The sequence below is a fragment of the Vigna radiata genome, chromosome 8 (assembly GCF_000741045.1).
Source record: "Vigna radiata var. radiata cultivar VC1973A chromosome 8, Vradiata_ver6, whole genome shotgun sequence".
Lineage (NCBI taxonomy): Eukaryota > Viridiplantae > Streptophyta > Magnoliopsida > Fabales > Fabaceae > Vigna > Vigna radiata.
The window spans coordinates 5,837,644-5,850,480 of NC_028358.1; the positions used below are offsets into that span (position 1 = coordinate 5,837,644).

A 12,837-nucleotide genomic window follows, 5' to 3' on the forward strand; every position below is an offset into this window, starting at 1 on the left:
ATAGACCTAATGGGTCAATATGATATTTATATCAAATTTTGAAATTTTTTCATAGCGTTGGACGAGACCTTGAAGTCGCTTAATGCCAAAGGAAAAATGAATTTCAAACAGCTCTAGGAATTGTGGTGTTAGGCGCCAGACATCCAATGTTGGATGCACAAAATGGGCACTGGACGCAGCCTTGATAACGATGGGGCAACCTAGAACTCTAGTTTCAAGGAGCCCCATTTTATTTTTGCTAGTCGAGAATACGATCTTGGTAGGTGGGAGTTTGAGAAAAATATTGTTTTAACACGTTAAAATGACTATATAATTCATTGTTTTGATATATCTAATTGAAATATTGTAATTGAATAACATATTAATGCATGGGAAAATAAATGATTAATCATTAGCAATTAAATTGAAAAGAAGAATATATGATTGATGATATATAATGAGTTTCGATTGAGGATATATATATATATATATATATATATATATATATATATATATATATATATATATATATATGGTGTGATGATTTAAGTTAATATGAGAATGTGATGACTTTGTGTGAGTTTATGAAAATAAATGGTTTAAGGTTTTGAAATAATATGGGTGTGTGTGGTTGAGTAGAAAGTGTTAATCATAATCTACTCTTGTGATGTGGGTGAGTCACCGAGTAGAATCAAGGTGTTAGCTATAATCTACTTTTTTGTGTGGGTGAGTGACCAAATACACTCAGGGTATGAGCCATGATCTAATGTGTTTTATGAATTATTGTGTAGATGTTGTGAATGTGGTGACTTCTAAGGAGAGATTACTACATGTGATATTAAATGATGTACTAAGAAGGATTTTGTATGAGACTATTTGGACTCTACTAGTATATTAGACTCACAGTAGAAGAAAATATCTAGCATTGAGAGACGTGGGAGGTTCCTATTTGGAGTTTCAGTATGAGGTCGAACCTCACACGTAAAGAATTAAATTGTGTCATACTCTTGATGGATTGTGAATCCTAATGTATGAATCTATAGTTATAGCTCTTGAGAGACAAGAGTGAGTTATATGACAAGTGCAAAGTCTCTAAGATCACTCAATACACCAATTTTTCAAAAATAGAATCAAATGTCTATGTTATGTTTGAACCGTGAGGGTTGAGCCGTGAGGGTTATGTTATGATGATTAAGCCGTGAGGATTTAATATATGATAGATATTTGATTCTTGATGTTAATTGTTGATTTAGAGTTGATGATAAATTATGTTTGTAAGGTAAATTTTTATTGTTGAATCAAATTTACTATAGAGATGGAGAAAATGTGATAAAGGGATGGGTATTGAATGGTTGGTTTTTTAGGTTGATGAATAATGCTTTATGTAGCATTTTAAATTTTCACGTTGTAACCTACAATGATAATGGTATGTTATACGTGAAAGGGTTATGCATGTGGTGGAGAAGAATAATAGTGAAGCTATAAAGTTTCTCTAACAATGTTAAAGTAGAACATATATGTATATTTTATGTTTTTACTAACTCTTATTAATTATATGATGAATAAATTGGTAGTATGATATCTATTAATTTGGGTTGTCTACACTCGTCGTATGTGTTTTAAAGGAAAAATTAAAGTTAATATAAAATTAACTTTAAAAGGAGATTTTTACCCTTTTTTTTGTTGTGAATTTAAGAAGAAAAAAGAATTTTTTAAGACTAATTGTATATTAACATTAATTTTATATTTAATCAACTCATGACAATAACTAAATAACAAACATATATATCTCAATTATTAATGAAAGTTAAACAAAACTAATATAATATATCAATATTTGTTATATTAAATTGATTATTTATTTAATGCCTTTTATTGAATTATAAAAACATACCATGACTTGCATTATGAGTATTTACATCCTAGCAAAATTGACACTTTAATATCCACACATCATATTGAGCATGCTAAGCTAGAATAAAATATAGACTTGCATCTAATTCTTGTTCCATAATTGTCAATATCACTAGAAAACTAGAACCAACAATATTCTAAATCGTGTTCCGACTTAGTTTTAATTACCTAATATTTTAAGTAGAATCGCCTCTCATCTTCTCATATTAAAGTACTCCATCAATATTTAAAATATTCATAAATATTTATAATTTAGATTAAAAGTATATTACATATTTACATGTTTTAAATAATACAATTTAAAATTTAGTAATTTTTACATAATAATTTTTCTAATTACACATTAAAACAAATTATTAAATAACAATTAATTTAAAAAATAATTAATCATTAATGAACTAAGTTAAAAATTATTTTATAAACTAAAAATTATAAATATTCAAAACCGTCTTTATTATAAATAAAAAATTATAATTATTTTATGAAATAATATCTAATATTAGGTACCAAAATTTGGACAAAGGCCTACGAGACTAAGCAAGGGTTAATTATTGATTCATAACCATTGCATGAAAGCTTTTAAGATGCAATGAAATCTTGTTGCACCTAACCACAGAAACATTACAATAGCCAAAGCTTTCTTCTGTTACCTCTTGAGTATGATTACAACTTTGTTTTACTATTCTTATAGATTTTGTATCAATAATATGAGGAGGTCATTTCTTTCTGGAAAAAAGTTTCCAAAGCTGTTTATAATGTTTAGAAAAATAAATTCTGGAAGTGATAGGGTGTTGAAAGAATATGCAAGGGTGCAGGAAGCAATACCCATAAAATAGTGGTTGTTTCTAAGCCCATTACAAGTTTAACTTTCAAATATCAAACCCAAAGAATGAAAGAACTTCTTAACAAAAGAACCTTTCTAATAATGTAATCATATCAAATGGTTATGATAGATTGAAATCTTCATCACTTTCAGCAATATCTTCTTCAACAAAATGCAATTTGATATCAATATTATTATTTTTAATCTCTTCAAGGGATACTTACTTCTTTGATGATAATATGACACAATTGTTGTCATAATAGATTTTGATATACACAATTCAACTTCTCAATTATCCTCATTAGTTAGAATGCTTCTTTTACAACTTGAGTTGTGACAATGTACTCAATTTTAGTTGTTAACAATATTTACATAAATTGGTCTTTCAGCTAACAACTATTTGACTTATAATTATAGGATTTGTGATAAACTTTTTAGTATTCAAACATTCAATAATCTAATTTTATAAGTTCTTACATTGTAATCTTTAACCTTCTTTCAGATTCTATCATAAACAATAACTTTATCAAATGATCTCTCCAATTATTATTAGGGTCCACTTAAAATGACTTTCCAAAAGATTTGATTTGAACTTACTAATACTCACAACATATGTTATGTTAGGTCAAGTATAAATCATTATATAAATATCATGAAACTAACTTGTTTATAGATGGAATTAAATTCCTCTAATTTAGATCTTTTGTCCTTTGAGGAAATTGTTTATCACTTATCCTAAAATGTTGTGTTAAATGTGTACAAATAGGTTACAAGTTTGTCATGTCAAAATTTTTAAGGACTTTTTTCTATGATTATAAGCTTTTGTTTTGTCTATATGACCTGAATACCAAGATCCTCACAACAATTTTAAGATCTATCATAGTAAATTCTCCTTTCAACTCATTTACTCTTTTGACTTCAAACATATTATTGTTTACTACCTATATGAATATCACCAACATATAAAAATAATACTATGAATAGACCTTCTGCCTTAAATTTAAAGTAAATTATCATATATGTTTAGCTTACAAACATAATCTTTCTTGTCTTTTTCCTCAAATCCTTTTGGTGACTTCATGTAAATGATTTTATCGAGATCTTCAAAGATGACAAATAAACTTGTATTCAAAATAATATCTAAAATAATCCTAATTATTTAGAGAATCTCCACGTTGACTAGAATAAGTATAAGAATGAAAATGGATGTGAGTGTACAGATACACATGTATGTCTACCTATGTGTGTGTAGTGTTTGTCTTAATTTTGATTTATTTGACAAAATTCTTCTTTTACTATACATTTTTCATTCTCTTTCTCTCAATTGTTTAACTCATTTGATATTTACCAAATTCACTCAAATCCTCCAAGTACTTCTTCTCTCAACATTTTCTTCAAAAGTAATTGATGTGCTAATTGTCATGAAATTTTAGTCATGTTTAATTGTTTACTCTTTTGTATAGTTAGTTAACATTTATACAATTTTACTTGATATTCTATTTTAATATTTATGTAATTATAATTTTTCCTTAATATTTAAAATTGAAAAAAAATGTGTATCTTTTAGGACATTAAATCTTAAATAATTTCATATTTATCTTTTGTTGTGAATTTTATTTTTTATGAAAAAAAATATTTAGTTAACATTTGGAATGGCATAAAAGTGGATACAAGGATATCTAACAAAAATGGGATAAGACACATTTTATACCCGAGAAACATGAATATGATTTTTTGATTCTAGGATGGATATGATAAAAAACTCACCCTCCATGTTCTAATCCCTACATACAAAATGTCATCTTGACATTCATATATTCCAACTTAACATTAAGGTCAACAACCATGACTGTTAAAATCCTAACAAGTCTCTGTTCCACTATTGGATTGGAGAGAATACTTCATTATAATAACTTATTACTTCTACACTTTTGGTGCAACCTCAAGAAATGAACATGCTGTTCATTTTACATGCACACAATATCCTACTGAGTAAATGCTTTCCCTCCTTCAAACTTTATATCCCATCACTGATTCCATGATCTTTCTACATGTTCGATGCACACAGCTCAAATAGTGGCAAAATCCAGAAATCAAAAAAGTAAAATAGCAGAAATAAAGAGGGGTTGAGTTTTTACCAATCATGACTTGCACATAGATATACAACTCTTCAACACTTAGAAAGTATGTTAATACAATATAACTTCCATGCTAATCCTACATATTGTAACATATCCACCATTGTTGTAAAATCTGGCAGTGAATGTGTTGCTTTTATACATGGTTTATCATCAACTAAGTTACAATAGTGATTATGTATCTAGAACATCTTTAACTGAAGCTTTGAATTTCAACAGCCTGCAAATCAAAGTCATTGATTATATTGTAAATACAGATGAAAAAAGTTGAACAAAAATACAATCCAGAAAGTTAAACAAAATTGAACATGAACCTAATACTATGTTAATAGTTAAACAGCAGTGTATCCGCCAAAAAAATGTTCAACAGGACTAATCTTAAGAAAAATAATATTACTTAACAGTTTTCTGATATCAGTAAAGTTGGTTAAAGGAGGTTGTTTATGTTCAGAAAAGTCTAGCTATAGTTGCAGAATAATGATATTATTTGTAGCTTAGTCATAAATGCTTTCTGTTTTACATAAACACTTCATAGTTTTTCTATTTAAACTATTCATATAACACTTCATTTTGGCTATTTGTTTTGTGTAGTCTTATGCCATATTTCATATATGATTCTCCACAGGTATGCATTTGAGTTCACAACCATTACCATGTGCTTTTCTATACATCAGAATCGGTATTAAAACCAATAAAACCTTGAGTTTTACCAATTATGTCTCTTGTATTTTCAGCCTGTCTCCATGCATGTCCTAAGAAGCAATTGGAAAAAAATAAACTTAATCATTTAGTCTCTAGTTACAATGATTTCCCTTCTAGCTTATATACTTAAACATTTCCTTTTAATCAAATCACATCATTCTTTTAGTTCTTACAATGAAGACTAAAAGTGCAGGATTAAACAGGATTTTTAAGTATTACAATGAAAGAAAAAATAACTATAAGAACCAACTGAGTAATATAGCCTAGAGAAAATTAAAAGGTTAGGGGCATGCATCTTACCTTTTTGGTTGGACATACAAGGCAGTTTAAACCTGTCAGTGATTTCTAATAGAAATATCACCAAAAACTATCTCATTTAGTACTCAAACAGCTTGAGACTTCATAATTACAATTGTACTGTCTTTCAATAGATTGTAAAGATCATGGGCATTCTAATAGTGAAGACAAGTCTTAGTAACAAATGTTTCCAAACAATATGAACGTTCCAACTGCACTAAATCTTGATGACCATTAAATATTCAAAATTGATAACCTAATTAGACGACAAATTATGTGCTTAATACATGTATAAAGTAGGAACCTCATTCCTTTAATCAAAAAGTCTATTACACTTATAAATGGCAAATTTATCATAAATAAAGTTAAAGGTATTTCTAAGGAATCCAGCAAAAACAAAGAGTGGAACCAACACTCATGTCAAGACAACCACTCCCAAATTAAAATCTGCAGTTCTTTTTTATCAGAAAGGGGCAAACTTAGATATATACAAAGGAAGAGAAAAAACCAAAAGGGTATATTCAAATGAAAAATTACATTACAGAAATTAGATATAAAGGGGAAATGAAAAGAAAGAAAAATTAGATAGACAACTTACATTAAAAGAATGTCTTTAACAGAAAGACTTCAGACATATACGAAGAACCGTTCTTAGTGAACAAAAACATAGGGACACGAGCAAAAACAGATATTTATGAGAAATGCATCAATATTTTTAGATAACAAGAGACCAAAATGCAATGAAATTGCAACATAATTTCCAAAAATAATATTTCAAAAACAAATCCATTCAAATGATGAGAAAGCATAAAAAGAAAGTCTGTCAGTACTTCTTACAACTTATGAATCATTTATCTGACAAAAAATCCAGTAGCTGCACTTAACATTCAAGAACATTCAAATAATCTGCTGATAAACACATAAAGGAGCCTGGTGTCACAGAACCACCGTCAAAAAGCAATAATAGCAACACAAAGTAGTAGAGCTATGCAAGAATTATTAAACAGGAGTCCATTTATAGCTGAAAAATTACATAAGCAAATAAAATACATGTCTTATTGACTCATTCAGTCAGAAAACTGGAATTCAAACTATCGTGTGATTTTACTAAATTTTCTTAACAATTATTATACACTGCCACCAATCAGCATATGCTCTATCAGTCATGAATGCTACATTTCTAAAACTACAACAATTACATTCAGGAAAAAAAGAATAAAAGAGAATATGATGTATCTGGTTTTCTTGGCATTAATCTCCACCAACAACAAAACTTCCTCAATGCAGGCAGGAAACAAGGTTCCTACTTCCTTCTAATATGGCATCATCCTTGACTCATGAAACACGGTGATCGCACAACGAAAGAAAAACGCTAAGGAACAATCACAAGAATCATAACGAACAAGAATTCAAAGGCATTATCACATGGTTAAAAGAATCAGTCACTCATCAGCTTTCTTCCCATCAGAATAGTAATTCAAGTACCACCGCACAAATTTCTTCAAACCACTATGCAGATCTGTGGTGGGCTTATAACCAAGCTCCCTCTGCGCGTAGCTAATGTTGGCATGTGTAAACTGAACATCACCATTCCGTGGCAACCTCATTATATTCCTCTTTGCCTTAACCTTCAGAAGCCTCTCCAAAATGCCCACAAGATCACTAACCGGCACCGGTGAAGTATTCCCCAAATTGAACACCCTCAACTGTGCAGGCCCCCTCTTCTTTCCCCCACTCCCTGTACTTTTTTCTGCCGTATCCAGAGCCCCTAAACAACCCCTCACAATATCATCAATGTAAGTAAAATCCCTCGCAACGGTGCCATGATTGGCAGCCTCAAATATAGGTATCACCTTCCCCTTGAGAATATCCCTTGTGAAGAAGAAGTAAGCCATATCAGGCCTACCCCAAGGGCCATAAACAGTGAAGAACCTCAAGCCAGTCAATGAAAGACCATAGATATGGTTATAGGTGTGAGCAATCTCCTCACCAGCCTTCTTAGTGGCAGCATACAAACTAGCAGGCTGATCAGTCCTATCCCTCTCAGAGAATGGAACCTTAGTGTTGAGTCCATAAACTGAGCTACTAGATGCCCAAACAATAGCAGGTTGCGGATTCACACTCTTACAAACCTCAAGCAAATTCACAAAACCAGCAATGTTGCTATGCACATAAGAGCCAGGATTCTCCATGGCATACCTCACACCAGCCTGAGCAGCCAAGTGCATAACGTGAGTGAAAGGAACAACCTCAAAAAGCTTCCTCAAGAGTGCTTCATCATTGATATCACCCTCAACTATGTACACTCCAGTGCGCTCCAAAAGCAACTGGCGTGCACGTTTCAGTGAAGGGTCGTAATAGTCATTGAAATTGTCAATTCCCAGAACCCCATCACCGCGGCGTTTCAGAGCCGCAGAAACATGGGTGCCGACAAAGCCGGCGGCTCCAGTGACCAAAACGGCAAACCCATTTCGGGACCGGACCCGGGCAGAGGCTCGGACCCGTTTCTCCCAGACGGGTCCGCCCCAGTTGTAGGTCCTCAGTGACCTCCGTGAGAGGTCCGCCGGCACCGGCGTTGACGACGGCGACCGGAAAAAGAAGATCAAGATCGCGCCCAAAAACACGAAGGACCACATGGCGAGCTTCGCCAGCGAGGTGTGCCACCGCACGCGATTAAAGTACGTGCTTTTCTCCATCTTGAACTTCCCTGGAGTCGAAGGGGCACTGTCTATGTGTGACATTTGCTTCAGTTGGGACTTTCGATAGGGGAAATCTAGGATTTTGAAGGGTGCCCACGATTTCTCGTCCTCCGGTTCGACGAATTGCGAGGTCGATTTTGGTTTCTGGGATTGGGTTTGAGGTTCCCAAAATTGTTGGGTTTCTAGGGTTTTCTGGTAGTGTTATAACGGTGATGATGAAATGGTATGGCTTGGCTGTGTTTATTTCAGAGATGGGAAAGTTATGGAGAAAACAGGAACAAAATAAAAGGGTGGTTTGGTGAGTTGTTGTTTTTTTTCTTTTTAAAAACAAAAGAGAAAAAGAAATATTTGTATGTGGAAAATGGGAATCTTCTAGTTTCTTGGAGGAATGGGTTGAAGGTGCTGCCTCTCTTTTGGGTTCATAGGTTTACTCAAAAAAAAAGTTTCAAAATTTAGAGAAGAATGTTAAAATGCACATCAAAGACAGAGATGGGTAGAAATATTTTGAGGAAATGTAGATGAAGATGGTGTTTGAGTGTGTATTTTTGTGTTAGTATTTCCTCCCTTTGTCTATGAAAGCACAAAAGGTGTTCATTGGAGAAATGCAATGCAAGTGGGTGGGTTGTAAAAGATGCAAAATGCTAATTTGATTGGCTGGAGATCCTTGAATTTGGGGAGGTTTTAAAATAGATTTGTAGAAGCTCTTTGTTTGAGGATATTTTTGTGTGGAGGAAACTTCCTTTGGAGGAGTGTGAAATTTATCAAGGGGACATAATAATAATGGGTGGTTTGTTGAATTGTGCAAATCCAATGGATGAGATCTTTAGACCCTTTTTTCTATTAAAGGGAATACGTGTGAGATTCGTGTGAATTTGAATTTTAATAGTTTTAATTGAAATATTTGAGAAAAAAAAGGATTGGGATTAAAGGGTTTAATTATAGAGCTAACACCACAATTAATGATTTCTAAAGTTAGAAAAATCTCAATTTAAGTTGTTAGAGAGTCAAAACACAAAACTTCTTCTTACTAAGTTGGGCACAAAATCCTACTAAAAATTGTCTTGAATATAATTGAGTAAGAGATAGTAAAACTTCTCCTAAATTTAATAGTCAAAACTCTCTAAATTCATAGAATCATTTTAACAATAGTTAGATTTACTTGAGCGGTTATTGAGGCAAAATATTCCCACTTAATTAGTTTCAATTTATTGATTTGCACATTAATCACATCCATTTCTTGCAATCAAAGTAAACATTGGTCATTAAGTGTAGCATATGATCTTGATATAACTTTTCCATGAAGACACTTCTTGATTTTCCCTTTACATCAAATTCAACTATACCAATGAATCACTTAAAAGGTTGAGTAATTTACCATCATAAGGAAAAAATACCTCAAATTTATTTTGACATATCTCTTCTTAGAAGTTGAAGCTCATCTTAAAACATTTCCATTCAAGGCATGGAAAAGTCCAAACACAATTTGTTATACATTTTCATTCATACTTTTCTCTCACACCCCATTTTTCTTACCATATACTTGATTTGTCGTACCAAACTAGCTAAGGTTGAATTTGTGGGATCCCCTAGTATTAGTAATGCTCTCATCACCTTTCTCTTTTGTAAAGTCCCCCCTAAAGACCATGAACTCCAACACAAATTTTAATAAAATAAACATTTCACAATAAAGTCAAAATCAAATCATCAAAGTTAAAATCATACTCTATTGGGTAGACTTAAATATAAAAAATTTTCAATTTTTATACTCTTTCAAAAATATCATTTTTTCTTTACTCCTACTCATCATTATTCTTAACAAATACAATGGAAATAGAAAATGTATCTCTTTGTGGTATAACCACAAGAATATTAATCAAAATTCTTATTAATATGAAAAGTGACTAATTTTACTTATAACTATAAGGTAGTAAATTATCATGTTCTATAATTGTTTGTGTAAATACAAGTTCAAGGACACTCATAACACATGTAATATATATGAAATGACAAGTTAGTGGAAGCCATGTATGAAGTAGTAGTGATTAATTATTGTCTACTTGTTTTTGTGTGCTGGAATGTTAAAGAGAGGTGGACCCAAAAGAAAAGAGAATGCATTGAAAGAACAACTTGAAGTGTAAACAAACTTGAAAATGAAGGCAAAAGCATCTCCCAAGAATCCTTATCAAACAATTTATGTTAGTGCAGCAAAGTATCATGTGCAAAGGTACACGTAAGGACTGGTGTAGAACAACCACAGGATCAGGACAAGATTGCTTTGTTCACAAGGTCTTTCAGGTTTTAAGACTAATATTCAAGGATAGAGTAATACTTAAGAAAACAAAATTGCTCTTCTTGTAATAAATACACATAATATAAATCAGGGCATATGTATTACTATATATACTAATTTGTATATGAGAAAAAGCATATTATAAAATAGTATTTCAGTTGGTCCATTCACAGATCATAGTAGAATATTAATTTTTATAATGATTACTTTAAAAATCATAAAAATAAGGAAATAAAATTGTTTTATGTTGTTACTACATGACATCTTTTGGAACAAAAGTACTAGAATGGACTCATTGATAAAAAGATTTGAAGGATTGAAGTGTTGTTCCTTTGTTGAAGAGCTGCAAATGCTCTCTCACATGCAACCGAATTTGAAAAGTGATAAAATAAATATGATTTTGAAGCTGAAATTTCAACCTCTGGAATTTATGTGGCATTTTTTTTCTGAGCATGATATCACATTCGTCACTATCAGAAGCCAACAAACAAGGCATGAAAGAGTAGTGAAAACAGAACAGGAGGTGGTAGAAGTGCTGTACTCTTTTTAAATAGTTATTTTCTCTTTCTCTCTTTTTAGGTAAGGGACAAAAATTAATATCCCACATGAGCCAGTACCCCCTCCCATGTGCAACCTTCTGTTATTAAATAATATTAAAAAGATAGAAAAAAAAATACACTTCCATTATGGTTTTCTTTCTCCTAATTCACATATCATCATTTTCCATGAATTAACATAAGCTGTACTTTGTACATATTTTATTGTCAAAACAGACTGGATAGTAAAACATTTAGTACATTGTCACATGCATTTTGGTGTTACAAAGAAATCTCAGGAGATATGCCATAATCTATATGTGTTCTTAGTACTTGGAAAAGTGGATCTGAGCAATGAACCTCACCTGTAGATGTGCAATAATTAATATATTTTCTTAGTCTCTTCAGAACAGCATTTATAATGAGAGTGGTCAAAATTGTTGCATAGGCCATGCCTGTGACTAAAGAAAATGAACTGATGAACAAGGAAGCATGTGGTGAATTTCATGTGACTTTCATAGATTATTTTTCTCTGCAATTGCAATGAATATGAACTTTCAATAAAATGAAAAAGAAAAGTACATCATCTAGGACCAAGGCTTTGAAGTTGGTGGGGAAGTTGTACATGGCCATTTGGTCCCCAAGGTCATGCTTGCACTCTACTTGTTGCAGGCCACTCTAGCTTAACATGTCTCTTTTTTTACACCATGTAAAGGTCTAGATTACAGAAATTTATGCCTTCTTGCAAAGCACACTAACACATACAAAACTTTTAATATCAGTTATTTTCGACCTTTTACGTTATTGTGAGTGACATAAATTGACATTAAAAGTGTAAACTGACGTGAAATAACGATGATTTTATCCCAAACCGACATGAATTTAACGTAAGATATCATACAACACGCTAACTTCATGAAATTGACGTCACTTTTAAACAAGATTGGAATAACATACGTTAAATACTACTTATTGTGCAGAAATTTACTTATCACCCAGTACCAGTAAGAAAATTTGATAATCAAGTAAGTAGTATGAACAAAAGACTTGAAAAAATGAGTCAAAGTTTAATTAATGAGCCTTTAAAATTCTGTCAATCATTTATAAATGTCTTGAACTCAAGCATGCAATCACAGACACATTTGCTAGCTAGACTCTTTTTTGACCACATATTATCTGGGGTGTTTGACTAAAATGATACACAATGAAAGGTAAGGTCCCATCCCAACAGATAAGGAATCAAATGCAAAGATGTGCAATACCACGTTTAGAGGAAAAGAGCGATGTCACTTGAAAATTAATTTACTTTGATACAACAGAACAAATAGCTCTTTCAACAATACAAATAATCTCACGTCCTTACAGGGTAATTTTTAGAAACAAAAGCAAGCCACATACTCACTGTTTTGTGAGTGTTTTATCTCTCTCTTTTTCTTCCCTACTCATTGTACAAGAATGC

The 12,837-nt window shown here is 31.7% G+C and overlaps 1 protein-coding gene across 1 annotated transcript; it reads right to left on the minus strand.

Annotated features, from left to right (window-relative positions):
* Positions 1–6,849: 6,849 nt before the first annotated feature.
* On the minus strand, positions 6,850–9,292 carry LOC106772538 (UDP-glucuronate 4-epimerase 3). The gene has a single exon (XM_014658998.2). It carries the CDS (start codon positions 8,592–8,594, stop codon positions 7,296–7,298), a length of 1,299 nt encoding a protein of 432 aa, XP_014514484.1. The 5' UTR covers positions 8,595–9,292; the 3' UTR covers positions 6,850–7,295.
* Between the last annotated feature and the right edge of the window lie 3,545 nt (positions 9,293–12,837).

Bases quoted from the DNA above. Each gene is read 5' to 3' on its own strand.
- LOC106772538 (XM_014658998.2), bottom strand. From the start codon at position 8,594: ATGTCACACATAGACAGTGCCCCTTCGACTCCAGGGAAGTTCAAGATG.